Below are 19842 nucleotides of genomic sequence, written 5' to 3'. Positions count from 1 at the left end.
CAATACATTTGTAGGGATGTAATTTCAGTATGCTTTACCAACGCTATGTATTCAATTAAAGTTCCAAGAGGTCTGGTCTATATATTTCCTTCCCAGCTGACACTAATATGCAAGTGCACAGCAAAAATCACAACTTGTGCTTGCTGCGAACGCAAGTTATTTAAGGTGTCTCAACTGTACACAGTCTACCCTACAGTGTGAATTCGTTACAAGGTTTCATTTAATTACATTAACGTGCAGCAATTTGTACAAATAGAGTCTATAGGCCTACTATACTGTTGTAGCCATTAAATAATCTCATTTAGTATCATATTTGTTAAAATATTATAATGTTGTTTTTTCAATCTATGTTGAATATGAAAAGTGAACAGCGCGAGTAAGATAAGATGCATTATATCGAGAGATGGATATGGAGTGGGTCAGACATGATTTTGACCACTTCATTAAGTTTTGTTTAGTAGAAAACCTTTTTTTAAAGTGAATTTCGTTTTCTATAAATTGTATCTTAATTTTAATTATTTTTTCATCACCCAATTGTCTGGATTCAATAAGTAAGAGAAGCAAACAGACACTAATCATAGAGGCGCCCGCGAGGTCACTTGCATTGCACGTCAGCTGGAGCGCATTTCGTCCTCCTAACTTAACGAAACTCAGCGTATGCCTCACACAGACATGATAAATACATCAAATACACAAAGCTTGAAATGTCTTCAAACGAAATAATTCAAAACGAAAAAGAAAAAGGCTACTCTTATGTCTTTGTGCATTTCTCTCTAGGTGCGTTCACTACAAATATGGCGATCGTCAACTTCATCTTTGCAGTCGACACTGTCAGAAAACACTTTATTGATAAAAATCATATGAAGACAAGGATATTAAGTTATTTTAGCTGTTATGAGAAAAATAAATCTAACGAAGCCTAAAATCTAAATCTAATAAAAAATAATAATAATATTAATGCCAATTCAACATGCCAGAATAAAACCTGATTTTTGAACAATGTGTAACGCCACTCGGCCTGGTGTGCCAAAACACTACATTTTAAACTTCAATGTTTAATTTAAAATAATCTCAAAACGCGTTTTTAAAGCAGTAGTCTAGCCTATATACAAATAAGGGCATTGAAACCAGGATCTTAACTAAAACGTGTTCCGCGTAATCTCTCAAATTATGCCACACTACTCCATGTATTTTTTTTTAAAGACTGCTTTTGAAATCACTATAAATTACTATGCAATTGTATCGCTCACGAGAGCTCTTCGTTTATCTAATTCCTCAATAGAATAGTAAAAATATTCAGCGTCATTGCTCCTAATATCGTCTCTATTTTTAACTTTTGATTCTATTTTTTCAGCTGTAAAATTGATTCTATCTTTGGTTCTATTCTGTTGTAGCCTAATAGGCCTATTTATATATATGAAAAATATGCCTATTAGGCTTAGGGTTTTATATTTAACCCACTTACATTTTAAAATACGGCAAATGCTGCTGTTTTGCACAATGTCCCTTTGCGCCACCTGGCGGTCATTTCGGGAACGACTTTGAAATGCGGCTGGTTTATTTTCGCCGCGGTAATTTCGCCGCGGCGGCTGGCGCGGCGGTAATAGGCATTCTGGTTGTCCACCATCTGTATTGTCCCAGCTCTACTTTTTTTGCAGTTTCACTAAATCATCTTAGCGTTGCATTGTTGAATGCTAGTAGCGTGACTACTTTTAAATAGAATTTAGTTCTGAAGTGCTTAGCCGAAGTGTGTGCATTTATTAATTTTCAACTAAAGCCGTTTCACTACTATTCCTTATCAAGGAGCAACTGAAATACGAGTCAGAGGCGAGAACCAGCAAAGGAGCCTGGGAAAAAAAGCTGGCCAACACGCAGAGGAGGTGAGCGCTCTGAGAGAAACACACAAATCTCGGTTAATGTATTACCTAACATGAACTTATAATGAGCAATACAGTATTTATTAATCTTTGTTAATGTTAGTAAATAAAAATACAGCGGTTCGTTGATTATTCATGTTAGTTCACAGTGCATTAACTAATGTTAACAAATACAAATGTTGAAATAATATTAACTATGATTAATAAATGCTGTGGAAGTGTTGTTCATTCTTAGTTCATGCTAACTAAGGTAGTTAACTAATGTTAACTAATGAACCTTATTGTAAAGTGTTACCAACATTTCAAAATAATACACAAACATGATCGTGGACTTTTTTTCTGAGCTGTTCTGGTCTCGGTTTCAGCTTGTTGCAGAGGCTGGATGGGAAGTCGAAGGACATCTCGAAGATCGCTGCTGACATCACTCAGAACGTGTCTCTCAGGCAGGGGATGGAGCGGAAGAAGGTCATGCAACACATCAGAGGCCTTTACAAGACCGACCTGAGCGCCAGCCGGCACTGGCAGGAGCTCGTGCATCAGCTCACGCACGACCGGTCAGCATCGCTCACGACAGCGCTAGTCATCATTTACTAGGGGTGTAACAATGTATCGCGTCACAATATATCGCAATACAAAAATACAACATGTGTCGTGGATAGTTCACCCAACATAAAAATTACTGTGTGAGAAAAAATTCAAGTTTTCAGAGTTTTAGTGTCAGAACTACATTAAACTACTATATATAATGTTGAATATAATGTATAATAATGCAATGGGGGAATATTTGCCAAATGTCTGATGTTACCAGTAAAAATTGGCCTACATTATTTTAAATATATCTAGTCAGTGACAGTGAAAGCATAATCATCAAAAATAATTTTGTATTTTCAGCTTCAGAATCATGAATATTGTTATTCTGGTGTCTCTATTGTCCTGTGCTTTGGGTTTCAGCATCAAGTCCAAGCCTATTCATTTACACACACAATGTAAAACCAAATTTAGCATTTTAATCAACAGTAAATTTTTTGTTCACCTTTTATCATATGTATTGGAGTATCGCAATAATATCATATCGTGAGTTCAGTATGGTGATGTATTGAATCGTGACATGAGGGCATCGTTACACCCCTACATTTACTCATCCTCATGTTGTTCCAAACACGTCTGATGTTCTTCTATCCCCGTGGAACAGGGCGGTGTGGTACGATCAGTCTTCTTACCCCACGTCCTGGCAGCTGGATCCCACCGAGGGCCCCAACCGAGAGCGGAGACGCCTCCAGCGCTGCTACCTGACCATCCCCAACAAATATCTGCTCAAAGACCGCCGCAAACTAGACGGTGACTGGAGCTGGAGAACGCACTTTACAACATCAGCTCATGATTTACTATTGTCTAGATTCTAGAATGGTTTATTCTTTTTGTATTTTCATGATGCAGTTTATTTACTCGTAGCATAAACAAATGGGCTGAAAAATGACCTAGACATGTTCTTGAAAGATTTACCCAAGTAACTAAATTTGATAAGTAAATAAATAAGAAAATGACTATATTAGTAAAATAGGGAACTAAATTAGTGAGTAAATTAATAAGTTAATATTAATAAATAAATATGTAAATAAGTAATTTAATAAGTTAGTAAATAAAAATATATTCTAATTAACTTATTATATTACTTATTTACTTATACTTATTTATTATAAGTAAAATTGAGAACTAAATTAGTCAATAAAAGAGTTAATAATGATAATAAATATGTAAATAAGTGTATCAGTAAAAGTATGTAAATAAGAAAATTTCTATATAAGTAAAATTGGTACTAAATTAGTAAGTAAATTAATAAGTAGATAATAATATAATAAATAAAAATGTAAATAAGTAATTTAATAAGGTCGTAAATAAAGAAAATATACTGATTTTCTTATTTATTTATTAACTTTATTTACTAAATTAGTAAGTAAATAAATAAATAAGAAAATTAATACATAAGTAAAGTTGGGTACTAAATTAGTAATAAGTAAATCAATAAGTAAATAATTATATCAGAAAAATAAGTAAATAAAAATGTATAAGTAAATAAGAAATGTATTAAGTAAACAAACAAGTATAAGTAAATACGTAAATGAATGTAAAACTGGGAAGCAAATTAGTAAGTTAGTAAATAAATAAATAATAATAAATAAATATTTAAATAAGTATATCAGTAAAATTAAGTAAATAATTTAATATGTAAACCAACAAATATAAGTAAAAAGAATATTAGCAAATAAATAAGTATAAGTTAATTAATTAATTAATACTTATTTATTTAATAAGTAAACCAAAAAATATAAGTAAATAAGAATATTAGCAAATAAATAAGTATAAGTTAATTAATTAATTAATACTTCTTCGGACTTTGGGATGAAATGTGACCCCAGCATGTTTTTTAGATGAACAAATCAATATGACACTAACAGAAATGTACCAAAAGCTGTGATATGATTGATCAGCTGACGGACTGATGTCATGCGTGTGGTTTGCCCATCACAGATGCCATCAAGGCTCCGCTAGCATTCCTGTTTGAGGACAAGGCTTACTCCTCTTCATCCATAGTGAAGGACAAAGCCACCAGTGAGCCCATCAGGTACTCTCACCTCACGAGAAGCACACTGAGGTTTCATCGCCAGAGCCACGGTGCAGAATCTCAAAACACAAAATGCTCTTCTGTTTTAGGTTCACCAGAAGGTGCATCAGTGTGGCGCCCTCTAGAGAGATGGCAGGAGAGCTGTTGCTGGGTAAGACTCGTTCCAAACCTCCATCACATGATCCTTGTGTTGCCGCTAAAATCATCTGTTGTGTTTTTTGTGTTTTTTAGGAAAATCTGGGATGTACTTTGTGGAGGATAATGTTGCTGAGACACATGATAACCAAGTATGTGTTTTGTTTCCTAAACGTTTGGAAGTATGTTCATCATGAACAATCTGATCTTTTGGTTTTTGTCCATCAAGTTCCAAATAAAAAAGTGAAAATAATTGTAAAGTATTTAACAGTATTTTTTACCTTATTATTTAAACTAGTGTATTATATAATATTATATTATATAATATCTAAACCAGTGTTATTTTAGTATTATATATATAGCTTTTATTAATATTTTGAATTAATTTTATTTTTATATTTTTTAATAAATTTTAGTTAAAGTTTTAGTCGTTTTGTTGTATATTTTTGTTATTTTTATTCGTTTTTTTATAAAAACAAAAATATATAATTTGTATTAAGTTTTAAGTTTTTGTTTATTTAGCATATTTTGTTTAATAGTTATTTTAGTACTTGGATTAAATAAAAATGAGAAATATTACCTTGGCAACTAGTCTAAATAAAATAAGTTTATAGGTGTGTCCCAATTCACATACTTATGCACTATTCTTTAATGTTGTGTAGAATAAGTATAGTATAAGTATTAGTTTATGAAAATAACCCTGATCTAAAAAATAAAAAAATGCATAATTTTTCCAGCAACTAAATAACAAAATAATATTACTTTTACGGTGATATATAAAGTTATTCATACCATGATCCTAGATTTTGGTCACGCCACCCACTGCTAATAGATGTGACGAGGCGTGTGTGTGTGTTTGAGAGGTTCACAGTGTGTCCTTCCCCCAGAGTCCTCATGGAGAGACAGAGCCGGCCTCCTTCTCCTGGACGTACGAGGAGATAAAGGAGGTCCACAAGCGCTGGTGGCAGCTCAGAGATAATGCGATGGAGATCTTCCTCACTAACGGCAGGACGCTGCTGCTCGCGTTTGATACCGCCAAGGTAACAATGCCATCGTCAAACACACGAGCATTTGCTGCTAATCTACACAGGGCTTGTGAGAGCTGTGGCAATGGTTCCTCAATACAAGAAAGCATAGCTATGTAACTACCGTAAGTGTAGTGTTTTAAATAATATTTTTCAGAATAAATTACCCATAATCATGCATATACTCCACACAACATATGGGCTATATTTAGAAACATTGACATTAGTATTGATATATATACTGATATGAATGTAAGGAATAATTGACGACAAGCCATTGAATTATTAGAAAAATAATGCACATTGGGTGTGCATTACTTTACAACAATTTAACAGCCCAAAGTCAATTATTAGTTTGAATGGAGATCACAGTCTTTTAAAGATGAATCGTGCAGCTCTACTGTCTCTCTCTCTCTCTCCGTATATGAGCAGCGCGAGGGGTTTTCAGTGCGTTCAGTCTCACGTCTCTTCCACGCATCCACTTGGGATATTACTCAACACTCATAGATGACGACACATTTCATCCTCTGTTGGAACGAAAGTGGCTAACTTCTGTCTGTTAGCAAGGACAAAAATAAAGCAATTTAATTTGAATTAATATTGATTCGATTAAACATTCGCACATTCGATTGGATCTCGATTAATCTAGAAAAAAATCGTGATAGGTGAATAATTTTTTTTCTCCCAGCCCTAATAAATATATATATATATATATAACCTGCAGTGTATATAAATTGTATTTTCTTGCCTTTTATTGTTTATATTTTGCACACAAAAAAAAAAAATTATTAATTAATTAAATTATTTAATTAATAAATTCCCACTCATGATTTGAAAGAGACCCAATTCCATAATTCAGAATTTTGCCCAACCGTAACTTCCTGTTTGTTCCGTCTCAGTTTCGTGATGACGTCTACCACAACATCCTGACCTCAGACCTGCCCAACCTGCTGGAGTACGGCAACATCACGGCCCTCACGCACCTGTGGAGCTCAGGACAGATCACCAACTTTGAGTACCTCACTCATCTCAACAAGCACGCGGGCCGCTCCTTCAACGACCTCATGCAGTATCCCGTCTTCCCCTTCATCCTGAGAGACTACATCAGTGAGACTCTGGACCTGCAGGAGGCCTCCATTTACAGGTCAGACCCCAATCATCAATTTTTTCGATTAATCTTTTTTATTTATTTTTTATATATATAGTCGATTCAAAATCGGTTCTTAAAGGCCCAAATCGATTTTTTCCCATATTTATTTATCCATCACCCAAAAGCCAGTATTAGTTTTCCTACACTGTTTATAGCCTTGCAGTCTCCATGTTACAACTTATGCTGTGAGATTTTATGTGTGTTTTATCTTAAACATAAAATAACCTGATCCTGATTGATCAAGGCATGCGACTGTTCTGACTTGTCTATCAATTTTTCATCTTGCATCAAAATCCGGTCTATTCATTGTATGCATTTGAAGTTGGGTTTTAAAGTACCCAAGTGTACCTAAAATAAAAAGAGTTTAATATACAGGTTTGTGGCTCTTAATTTCCTTTTATTAATTAACCACTTATTAATTAAAAAAACGTATGTACACCGTTTTTTTTTTAAATAAATATAGGATTTGTATCAAATCTATATTCATTGAGTCGAATCGGGAATCGAATTGAATTAGCTGATCGTTTTAAGATCATCGGCATCAACTGATTTCTGGTTGAAACTGTGATGCATTTTATTTTTCAGGATTCTTTGATGAACAGAAAGTTTAAAAGAACAGCATTTATTTGAAATATAAATCTTTTGTAACATTATATGCCTTTACTGTAACTTTTGATCAATTTAATGCATCCTTGCTGAATGAAAAAAAAAATTAACGGTAGTGTATCACGGTTTCCACTTAAATATGATGCAACACGACTGTTTTCAACACTGATAATAATCATAAATGTTTCTTGAGCATCAAATCATCATATTAGAATGATTTCTGAAGGATCATGTGACACTGAAGACTGGAGTAATGATGCTGAAAATTCAGCTTTGATCACAGGAACAAATTACACTTTACTATATATTCACATAATCCAGCCTTGGTGGACTTAAGATTCTTTTAAAAAATTTTTAAAAAATTAATTATTCTGAACTGTTGACCTTATATACAGTATATATATTATAGACATGTATGCAAATGATGATTTTTCCTTTGTGTTTTTCTTTTTGATGTAACAGGAGCCTCAGCAAACCCATCGCAGTGCAGTCTAAAGAGAAGGAAGACCGTTATGTGGACAATTACAGGGTACGGCAGCACTGCAGGGCTTTAATTCCTGTTTACACCAGCGTCTGTTAACCAATCACACTGTGGCTCTGGTCCAAAATCTGGTGAACTGTCTACATAGGCATCACAGGCGCAGGCCCGGCACGAAGGGCTTTCCCAGCAGCACATTATGATGCCTTCTAAGACATTTTCATCTGGCTAAATTCTTAAAATCACAAGTGTCCTTTGCAGAAAAGGAAAATTTCAGCTTAGCAATACCATAAATCAAGTCTCCCATGCATTAATCACTTATGAGACACCATTTCAGTATGCTACCTTAGAAGACAGCTGACAGAAGATGGCACGGTTTCTACACTCTGTATCCATATTTCTTTTAGAGCGTATATGTTTACAGCTGATGTCATTAGGTGTGTGTGAGTGTAACTAACTATTGATGTCCTCCGCAGTATCTGGAAGAGGAGTTTAAGAAGGGCAAGCGAGAGGACGACCCCATGCCGCCCGTCCAGCCGTATCACTACGGCTCTCACTACTCCAACAGCGGCACCGTGCTGCACTTTCTGGTCCGGCTGCCGCCCTTCACCAAGATGTTTCTGGCCTATCAAGGTCAGTTCAAACTTTTATCAAAGTTTTCAAAATCATTCAGCCCTTTGACCAAGCAGATTCAAAAGTATTGAATGTAAAAGTAAAAAATGCCATTCTTCAGTATGTGAACTCAACAAAGGATGTTTAATAATTGAATTAATATATTGAATTATCAAAGCCTACTGCTTGTTGCTTTTTGATAGTGTAGACCTGCTTTGTACTATGTACAACACTTTGGATCAATCTATATTGTGTTTAAATGTGCTTTATAAATAAATGTTGTTGTTGTTGTTGTATTGTGTCATTTAATATGCAAATTTCTATGGCTTCTAATTGATTAACATGATCAAACTTTGCTTCGCTTTTTATGCTTTCAAACTTTGATTGATATTTTAGACTGTTTTATAAAGTAAAAGTCTTTTAGTATAATTGCACAAACGTCCTCCTTCAGCTCGAGCTTCACGTGTCTTTCTGCTGTCAAATCTGATTTTTATCAAGTAAACGTAAGAATAACTTTGATATTGTTAATAATATTTAAAAATGAACATTTACTGCACTGAACCAACTTCCGGTTACTTGATTATCCAGAAATCTTTTTTTTTTTTTTTTTTTTAGAAAAATCATGATAAAATTTGAGTGTCAAATATGATCATCAGGCTTTTGAAGAAGATTTATTAGTTCATCTTTCAATCATCATTGTATCGCATTGCATTATATGTTTTAAAAATACAGAGCCTTGATCATAAAACTAAGCAATATTTAAATATCATCTTATTAAGACCGATTATTGGCAGATATTGATATTTATATGCATTTTATGTCTGTATCTGCTATACTGTTATACAGATCTCATAGATTTACATTATATGCATAAGAATATCATCACTTTTTGACCATATGAACATTAGCATCTGCACTAAATAGCATGAATGCGTTTTCATTGAAGTCTGTTGTATATCAAATATGATGCTTAATTAAAAAAACATATGCAAATGATTTCTTTTTAGATTTTATCTAATCAATAAACTTCTCATTAATCTTTTTTCCTGACTATTATTTCATATGTCAGGCTTTACAGGGTTAATGAATAGCAATATTAATATGCATATTCTTACTAAAACCTTTTAATACATGGAAAATCACTGTGCTAGCATCCTTCAACACGACATTTCGTACCTTATTATGTAAATGTTCATGATTTGCATATTCAAGAAAGCAGAAGCTCCAGAACATAAAAATCAAATACTTAAAAATCTAATGCAACCACCTCTTATAAAACCCTGAATGATGATCTGTTGTCTGTTCATAACTCGTTGAGGTTTTTGCAACATCACCCTCTTCAATTATGATTCAGCATCGCCACGTTTTTAATATTTAACAGCACCTGCGTTTGCAGCGACATCTTCAAACATGTCAGTGTGATGCTTTTAAAGGCTGTCATTGAAAAGGGTCTTTCTGAAGTCTCACGCTACATGCATTAGCCTCAGAAAGATGATCAGGCCTTTCATCCAGCCTCTTTCCTTCTTTCTCCGGCTATTTTTAGTTCAGTTGGTTTATCCATATTAGGTAGCACAAGAAACTAATGAAAGGTTTTGTGTGTCTCGCAGACCAGAGCTTTGATATTCCCGACCGAACGTTTCACTCCATGAACACCACGTGGCGTCTGTCGTCCTTCGAGTCCATGACGGATGTCAAAGAGCTCATCCCAGAGTTCTTCTACCTGCCCGAGTTTCTGGTCAACAGAGAAGGTGGACGCTCTTTTACACCTGGTTTTCTTCTTCTAGCATCCAGCATCCAACTTCTCATGAAGGAAATGTCTGTCACAATCAAAAAAAGAACATAACCTTTAACCTTCATCCTTCCCCATGGGTCAAATTTTTTTTATTTATTTTTTTTTATTTTGTCACACTTTAACCTCGAATACACAAAAAAATTTAATATTTAAAATTAAAAATTTAATTTAAAAGATATTTTGAGCTAAATTAAAAGGTTTATGTATGAAATTGTGAGTTATTTTGAATTTAAGTTGAAAGAATGTGAGTAATGTGCTTAAATTACTATTTATTATTTATTGATTAAATATAGGAATTTAAAGGTAAATAAAATAAAAAATAGCAAAAAAATATTATTCAAATGAAATAAAATAAGCTTTCTGGACAAAAAATGTTTTTACAGGACACAAGGGAAGGATGAGGGTAACCTAGATATAACCAATGACTATTCATGTAAAACATTCAAGAATCATATTAAAAACAGCTTGCTAATGTTAGCGTGGTATTTCCCGCTCTCCCCTCTGGCAGGTTTTGACTTTGGCGTGCGGCAGAACAGCGAGCGGGTGAACCACGTGAATCTGCCGCCCTGGGCCAGGAACGACCCGCGACTCTTCATCCTCATACACAGACAGGCTCTGGAATCGGATCAAGTCTCCCAGACGCTCTGCCAGTGGATTGACCTGGTGTTCGGGCTCAAGCAAAAGGGCAAAGCTGCAGTCCACGCCATCAATGTCTTTCATCCTGCAGTACGATCCCTTATTACGTACAGCTTTAGCACACTTCACACTGATATTTTACATCTTTTGATCTTTTTAAAAAAACAAAGCCTGTCAAAAACATGTTCAGCCACAAAAAAATTATATTGTGCTTAAAAGAAATTAAGCTTATTTTAGGACCACCACCATTCAATGGGTACTTTTTTTAATGTTTTTGTAAAAAGCTCACCAAGGCTGCATATTTGATCAAAAATACAGTAAAAACACTGGAATATTATTACAATTTAAAATAGCTATTTTCTATGTGAAAATATAGTATAATGTAATTTATTCCTGTGCTCAAAGCTGAATTTTCAGCATCATTACTCCAGTCTTCAGTGTCACATGATCCTTCAGAAATCATTCTAATATGATTTGATGCTCAAGAAACATTTATGATTATTGAAAACAATCAATATTTTTGTGGAAACTGTGATACATTTATTTTTCAGGTTTCTTTTATGAATACAAAGTTTAAAAAGAACAGCATTTATTTGGAAAAGATTTATAAATGTCTTTACTGTCACGTTTGATCAATTTAATGCATCCTTGCTGAATAAAAATATTAATTTCTTTACAAAAATATTTCTGACCTAAAACTTTTTAACATTATTGTATGTATCAGCATTATTGTGGATCGGCTGTCTTTGCTCTTTCGATTTCTCAAATCTATCAGAGATTGATAAACTCACATCGGATTTACGCTTCAGTCTGTTAACTAGCATCTGTAGATAAATCAGATTTTTCCTATCCCTCTCTCTTTAGACTTACTTTGGCATGGACGTTTCTGCTGTTGAAGACCCTGTACAGCGTCGGGCTCTGGAAACTATGATCAAGACGTACGGCCAAACTCCCAGACAGCTGTTCAACGCCTCCCACATCACCCGAGCGGGAACCAAACTCCTCTCGGATGCAGAACTGCCGGCAGCCATGGGCCTCCTGGTGCAGCTGGCTTTCCGAGAGAGCCGGGAACAACCCAAAGACTCCACCTACCCGGTACAGCACACACACACACTGCGGTTTGACATTAAATAGCTTAAGGATGATATTAAAGTGCCCCGTTATGCTATTTTTAAGGTACCTAGTTTTGTTTTAGAGTTTTCTACAATACGTTTACATGCATCTTGGGCTGCCTTCAACTAAAGATCTTTCTAGTCGACTAGTAGTCGTTCATTTAATCGATTAGTCGACTAATTACAGCCCAGTTACTACAGCCCAAAGACTCCACCTACCCGGTGCGGAAATTATTGTGCAGTTTGACATTAAATAGCTTGAGGATGATATTAAAGTGACCCTGTTATGCTATTTTTAAGGTTCCTAGTTTTGTTTTAGAGTCTCCTACAATAGGTTTACATGCAGGGTTTGAAATTAACTTTTTCACTCACCGGCCTCTTTGGCTACAAAATGTTTCAGTTACTGGCCATTCAGAACTTCTACTAGCCAAAAAAAGCAAAAAACAAAAAAAACATATTAACTACATCACAGATTTTACACATTAATTTTTTTATTAAAAAAAAATCCTGTCATCCAGCCATCTCCTCCCTTCCTCTTTCATCCTCATCACCAAAAATGTGTTTTAGGTGGATTTATACAGTACAAACTAAGAACATTAAAAAAAAAATTAGGATGTTGTAAAATAGCATTGTCTTTTCTGTTAACCAAATGCTTTTTACTCTTCGCTATTGCTTCAATGCAAATGATCAATCGCGCCGTTATATGTTGCGTAGTGACGTGTGTGTTCAAGTAAGCCAGATATGCGCAGATTCTGTGTAATACGCTGTAATTAATGTATCATGATGACTCACGAGTATTTGCACTAAATCTGCGCAGATTTGGCTTACACGAACTTCCCCAGCAAACTGAGTAAACAGTAACACGCCAAATTAACTAGTGATTTGACAGCATTAATTGCCTATATATTACATAGCCTAATCAGTGCTCAAACGCACGCATAAACCTTGCCACTGCGCACCGGCAAACGTAATGATTATGAAAGGAAGACTGTCAAAACATTATAATTATTTATTGCTGATATTTTCGGCTGCAGAGATTACGTCGACAAGGCTGACTCGTCATCTCCGCAGTAGTGGATGTTTCATACAGATTACATAATCTGAGAATATTTATTTTCCATTCGGATTGATCCATTTAAAAATAAACATTTCAAGCTTTCCATAGATTTCTCATGTCTGTGAGGCAAGTATACACTGACTTGTAAAGTTGCTACTACTTACATGTTTCAAGTGATAAGCCATATTTGAGGTTGATGAATGTTTGGATTTCCTGCCGTTAACGATCATCTGTCCTTCATGGACCGCGTGATTTCGCCACTTCCTGTGGAGTTTTTTTTTCTGTGACTAAATAACTAATAAAATGTTGGCCGACCAAGCCTCTTCTAGTCGACTAACGATTAGTAGGCAGTCCTACATGCATCCAAGGTCAAGAAAATGTTCATTTTCTCATAAAATACATCACCTCAAAGTTCATCAAAGAGCGAGAAACCGGTTCATTCGAAGATTCGATCTCTCTAACCCCCTCCTTTCCGAGAGTCGACTCCGCTCTGATTGGTCAGAGTCTGTTGTGATTGGTCGACCGCTTTACAGCATGAATCCCAAATGATCTTTTACAGCCTTTAATCCTCTCCTGTGATTTCCAGAGTCCTCTGCCGTGGATAAAGGGCTTGAAATGGGGCGAGTACGTGGGATCCCCCAGTGCTCCGGACCCCGTGGTGTGTTTCAGCCAACCTCACGGCGAACGCTTCGGGTCCCTGCTGGCGCTGCCCACACGAGCCATCTGCGGCCTCTCCCGCAAGTTCTGCCTCATGATGATCTACAGCAAGGAGCAAGGTGGAGGAGACACACACACACACACACACACACACACACACACGAGAAACTGCCTCATCATTCATATAGACATACAATTATAGACCTTATATACAGTGACGTTCAAAAGTTTGGGGTCACCTCTATATATAATTTTTTTTTTTTTTTTTAATTAGTATGTTATTCATCATGGACGCATTAAATTGAAGACATTTATAATGATGCAAAATATTTCTATTTTAAACAAATTCTGAAAAAAACTTTCAATCTTAAAGTCCGCGTGAACCGGAAGTTGCAAACGACTTTTCTCATAGCTCATAGCAGACTAATGGTTTGAGGGGAGTGGTTAAGCGTTTCCCAACCCAAGTCCTCAAACCTACGTCATCAGGGAAGGTCCTCCAAAGCAGAGGGGAGGGGCATTTTCAGATTTTGATTAAAGATTACGAAGCCAAAACATTTTTTTGTGTGGATTGACTTGCATGGATGAATTGTTCACCACAAAACGATCAATTTAGGCAAACAAAGTAAATATGGTCAATTTTGATTTCATGTGGACTTTAAAAAAAAAAATGCATCATGGTTTCCACAAAACATGAAGCAGCAAAACTCGGTCCCACTAGGATTTCATGATTTTTTTTTGTGATAAAATGATGGTGATAATTTAAAACATTTCTAATATTATTAGGATACCACATTTACCATATAAATGACACAAAATAACAAACAAAATGCATAAATCTTTTTTAATTTGCCAAATTCTGATACATTATAACTTTTAAATTATAAAATATTATTATAACTTTTAAAACAATGTTTTTTCAGACTCGAAAAGGGGGATATTGAGTGCGGTGTCTTAGCAAACCTGAAATAATAATATATTTTTTCAAAATTGTTAGATAACTTGCTAGGCTAGTGTAACGTTGTACTATCTAGCTTTAATAACATGATCACTTAAGGTAGGCAATATGACCAAAATCTTACAAGCAAACCACAGCTAAACAAAAACTTGCTTAATGTTAATTTTGTAAGTAATTAAGAATTTAAGTAGGCTAAATAGTCAATAATAAAATAAGAAACAAACAACAATAGAATAAATAAAGATACAGATACAAACAGTTGTCGTTTGATTAACATTAACGACACCGACACAAAACGCTGTTTTGACCTACACTAATGCAACGATCCAATACTGGCGCGCGTCACAAACTGTTTGTTCACTTAAAGGAGAACTCCGGTCAATTTTAACATTGAGCTCATTTTTTTGTACATTTGGAGTGCTGTCAATACAGAGAACAGCGACAAAAATCGGTGTTGCCTACACCGAGTTATTCTATTTTTAAAATTTGCACCCTGTTGACTTCAATGGGGCAAGTACTAAACCTGCTTTTAGCCTCTTAACATCCTTGATGTGTCATTACAAGTGCACAGAAAATGTGAGTGATTCCTTCAGAGTGAACACGGGTGAATCTGACTGCAGTAGATGTGAAAGATATGTATAAAAATGATGTTATTTAAGCCAGCGCAAATACCTGTTTACATCCTGTTTTCGGTTGAAGTCCAAAGTAATCGATTGCCGAGTTCACACGTATAGGTTTAGTTACCTATGATCACGCGCGTGAACTCGGAAATATTTTTTCATTGTGTTCACATATGTGACCTGATCCAGCAAAATGAGTCACAGTGACCCAAATTTCAAAATTGAGATTTTGGTATTAATGGAAAGAGGAGACCATAAGCTTTCAAATGATATCCTAGTCAAAGTCATACCTTGAATGGTTGTAAAGATATATACATTTGAAATATGGTCGTCTGCCCTCTTTTTCCAACTGAAAACCTGAGAAAATCGCTTTTAAAGTTTTTTGCCCGTTTTTTGTTGATATCTTTCAAAATCCATTGCATTTAAAGGGATGAACTATTTATTGTACAGCTTAATTTGACCAAAGACATTAATATATGCTATTATGCCATGCTGAAGCTCAAATTATTTTAAAGTTTTTATTTGAATACATAATTTCAAAGGCACTTTTACAAACATTTACTAAAATCAGAAAGATTGAACAGAGGTGCTACAGTTTTCCTTGAGAGAGGGTGTGTGTGTGTGTGTGTGTGTGTGTGTGTGTGTGAGAGAGAGAGAGAGAGAGAGAGAAAGTGAGAGAGGCAGAGAGACAAGGAAACAGAGAAAAAATTATGTTAGCCTATGCAATCATATCTTTGTGTAGGCTAGTTGACAATAACAGTGTAACATATTCATAACGGAGATACCAACAGTTAAATATTGGGTTAAAATAAATCAAACACATTGTAATGGATTCTCCTTGCAGATAAATACACTCACAGAATAATTGCACTCACTCACATCCATACACGATAAATACCACAGGGCTGTCACTTTCGCTGTCACTGTCATCAGAGGATGACACGTCTCCAGATCCAAAACAATCACTGATAGCCTTAGCCACTCTTGATAACCAGCAGCTTAGGTTAGAAGCCTCCAGTGAGTTCAACGCTTTTGGCGACTTTTTGGCAACTTTGCTCTCTTTTGACAGCGATATTTCTCAAATTAATAATATTTAATCTTTCTGAGGAGATCTGCTAGCTTGTTTACACAGAGCGCTGCGAGTCTGACAGGAGAATGGCTGGACCAATCGCGTGCCGGTCAGTCGAAACGGGGCTTCCCATTGACAAATGATCAGCGTTTGTGTACATTTCTAAGCTTTTTGATTGGTCCTATACAACGTGAAACACCATATTTGGAGAGCAGAGACAGTTTGAGGGGATTCCCGGGAAATGCTCAGAGGTGATGAGAGGATTTGAGAAAAGCATTTCGAGCGAATTTAGTAAAACTTTGTAAACTTTAATAGTCATTTAAATACCTTTACTCAATTATCTGGACTACGAAACTTTAGGAGATTATTTTTGAATGTCTGTTCTTTGAGATTTAGCAAAAAAAAAAAAAAATAAATTAAATCTATTATTTTCATTGTTTTTCCACATATTTGGCCCATATCTTAAAATGGAACGTTGCGACTTCCGACTCATTTCGCCAGATCGGGTCACATATTAGATGGGAAAAAATTACCGAGGGATTTATGGATATCTACTTTTGTTATCCTGTAAATCAGAATATACTGTCAATAGCCTTAAAATTATTTTCGCCATGTTTTTTGGAATAAATGTTAGAAATAATATATTTACAAATCCCTCAGTAAATGTCTTCATAATATAACTAGGTACAAGACTGGAGAGTTTGGTGTATATCGGTGCTACTGAAGTGGAGATTTCGGACTTGGAGAATGAGAGAAAAGTCATTTTGAGAAAATGGGTTTTAAAGATTTATCATCAGCCAATGAGATTGCGCATTCAGCCCTTTTACTTTCACAATTGGTTGCTGATAAAAAGGAAATTACCATATTTGGATCCGTCAGCATTGTACAGGAGAGAGAGAGCTTTCCAGCGGTGTGTGTGATGACAGGGAGCAGACAGAGATCGCGGAGCAGCGGGAGGATTAAGAACGGCAACTTTTGTTGAATTTAGGAGAAATCTACAGACGCAAACAGACAAAGTGTAGGAAAATAAAGACCTAAATGTGTATTTCTGCCTTTTTTTCACCACAGTCTGAAAGAAGACATGTTATTGAAGACAAATATCCAAAAATCTCAAAATTGACCAGTAAAATAAACCCAATGTTTTTGCCTGCCGTGTCTCGCCTTAAGACATAACCATCAACAGGCATTTAGACATGATTATGTGTGTATTTGACCGTTCAATCGCAATAAGCCTAGACAAGAAATATAAAGCAAGTCTGACATCGGTCAGTATGTCAGTACCGAAGTTATCTTATCAACATCTCTATCCTCGTGAAAATAATGCATTACAACTTCAATTAAATTAGGGATAGTTCAATAAGATAATTATAATAAAAAAAAGTGTGAACTTTTAATGATTTTGTTGATTTTGCCTGATTCCTTGAATTTCTGATGCATTCCAAATGTATTGTGTACATCCACATTTATACATTTATTAGCATATATTTTTATTCAAGCAGATGTCAATAACAGATGTGAAAAACAAAAGGCTGTTTATCAACCATAACAGCCATAATCTGTGCAAATATTGAATGATTAATCAGCCCAACTATATGATTTTGTCCTGGTACTTTTATTGCATCTGTATTTTATCCCAATTATCCACATCAACGAACACAGTTCTCATTGTACCTGAAGAAATTACATTTGCCATCATAGAAAATTAGCTCAAAGTACAAATGAAGTGTTTCTCTGTGTGTGTGTCAGGTGTAAGGAGCATGCACAGCACAGACATACAGTGGTCTGCTATCCTGAGCTGGGGTTACACCGACAACATGCTGCGTCTGAAGAGCAAACAGAGCGAGCCGCCCATCAACTTCATCCAGTGCTCACCGCTGCACCAGGTCAGAGCCGAAAACACCGCTAGCATACGCCGGCTACGCTTGGACAGCTGTCAGATTCAGTTTGTGATGTGGCAGTACACTCGTCTGTTATATGTACAGCACACACTTTTAGCTGGTTTGGGACCAAATGCTGTAAATTAAAGCCACTTTGGAAACCAGGTTGAATTTGATGAAGCAGAACAATTGCACACATGCATGCAAAAGTTCACTTCCTGTGTGACATCGCTTGGACTTCCTGTGTGCAATATTATTTAATATTATGGTAACATTTTACAATAAGGTTCTTTAGTTAACTTTAGTTAATGTATTTACCAACATGAACTAACAATGAGCAATACATTTGTTACAGTATTTATTCATCCTTGTTAATGTTAGTTAATAATAATAAATCTGTTCATTGATTGTTCATGTTAGTTCACAGTGCATTACCTAATGTTAACAAATGCAACCTTTGATTTTAATAACGTATTAGTGAATGTTGAAAATTAATATTAACTATGATTAGTAAATGCTGTGGAAGTATTGTTCATTCTTAGCTCATGTTAACTAATGAACCTTATTGTAAAGTGTTACCAAACATCTTAATATTCAACAATATTATTGATCTGACTCTGTTGAATGAGAACTGAACTGAGCTGGACGATGACATCATTTTTTGCAGAACTGCTTTATAGAGGAATTGATCTAATTTAATAATTGATGATCTTTACAATGGAATTGAATCAACATCCGAAATGCATTATATTCCTGTTACCCTGTAAAGCTGCTTTGAAACAAACTGTGTTGTTTAAAGAAATGCTATAGAAATAAAGATGACCTGACAAAGCATAGCACACAAAAACATGTACAGGTCATATTTGACCCCTAAATCAAAAGATCAGAAGACGAAACATTAATTTTTGTAATTTTTGATCGACACGCAAAGAGCACCAAAGTATTAATTACATTGCTGACCGTCCCCTGTCCCCCGTCCCCCAAGGCTTTGAACATTAGTGCGATTATTTATTACAATTTTTGGTGTATATATACATTTCATTTCATATAAAAATTGAAAGTAGAATTTTTGTGCATTTTTGCATACCAGTTAATGTAAGCAATAATTAGCCAAGTGATCGACACGCGAAGAGAACCTGCCCCCCACCCCACCCCCCAAGGCTTTGAACTGTAGTGTAGTTTTTATTTGGATTTTTTTATTTTTTGGGGTGAAATATGTGCCAGGCTTGTTCTTACTGTTTTTTTTTTTAGATTCACCCTTTACGTAATCACGTCATCTTAGTCGTACTAAATTCAATGTGCGGCCAGCCACCTTCTCACTCGTGAACGAAAGTACATTCATGTCATTGAAAAACTGTCATTTTTGATCGACACGCAAAGAGCACCAATGTATTAATTACATTGCTGACCCCCCAAGGCTTTGATCAGTAGTGCAATTTTTTATTACAACTTTTGGTTTATATATACAATTCATATAAAAATTGAAAATAGTATTTTTGTATACCAATTAACGTAAGCAATAATTTGCCAAGTGATCGACACGCGAAGAGAACCAAAGAAT

General features: G+C 35.2%; 1 protein-coding gene across 4 annotated transcripts in view; it reads left to right on the top strand.

Annotated features, from left to right (window-relative positions):
• Window positions 1-19842, top strand: part of lyst (lysosomal trafficking regulator) — a 135456-nt gene that overhangs the window by 108027 nt on the left and 7587 nt on the right. For all 4 annotated transcript variants that reach the window (XM_081351932.1, XM_081351931.1, XM_081351933.1 and 1 more), the window contains 15 exons: window positions 1804-1880; window positions 2243-2431; window positions 3070-3215; window positions 4407-4500; window positions 4590-4651; window positions 4732-4787; window positions 5523-5675; window positions 6560-6804; window positions 7879-7945; window positions 8371-8527; window positions 10114-10254; window positions 10807-11024; window positions 11799-12029; window positions 13690-13879; window positions 18151-18287. In XM_081351932.1, coding sequence (XP_081208058.1) covers window positions 1804-1880; window positions 2243-2431; window positions 3070-3215; window positions 4407-4500; window positions 4590-4651; window positions 4732-4787; window positions 5523-5675; window positions 6560-6804; window positions 7879-7945; window positions 8371-8527; window positions 10114-10254; window positions 10807-11024; window positions 11799-12029; window positions 13690-13879; window positions 18151-18287 — 2163 coding nt within the window. The remainder of the gene's footprint in view (window positions 1-1803; window positions 1881-2242; window positions 2432-3069; window positions 3216-4406; window positions 4501-4589; window positions 4652-4731; window positions 4788-5522; window positions 5676-6559; window positions 6805-7878; window positions 7946-8370; window positions 8528-10113; window positions 10255-10806; window positions 11025-11798; window positions 12030-13689; window positions 13880-18150; window positions 18288-19842) is intronic.

This window comes from Scardinius erythrophthalmus (assembly GCF_964197995.2).
Source record: "Scardinius erythrophthalmus genome assembly, chromosome: 21".
Lineage (NCBI taxonomy): Eukaryota > Metazoa > Chordata > Actinopteri > Cypriniformes > Leuciscidae > Scardinius > Scardinius erythrophthalmus.
The sequence above is the reverse complement of the archived record's forward strand: the minus strand, read 5'-3'. Positions and strand labels throughout refer to the sequence as shown.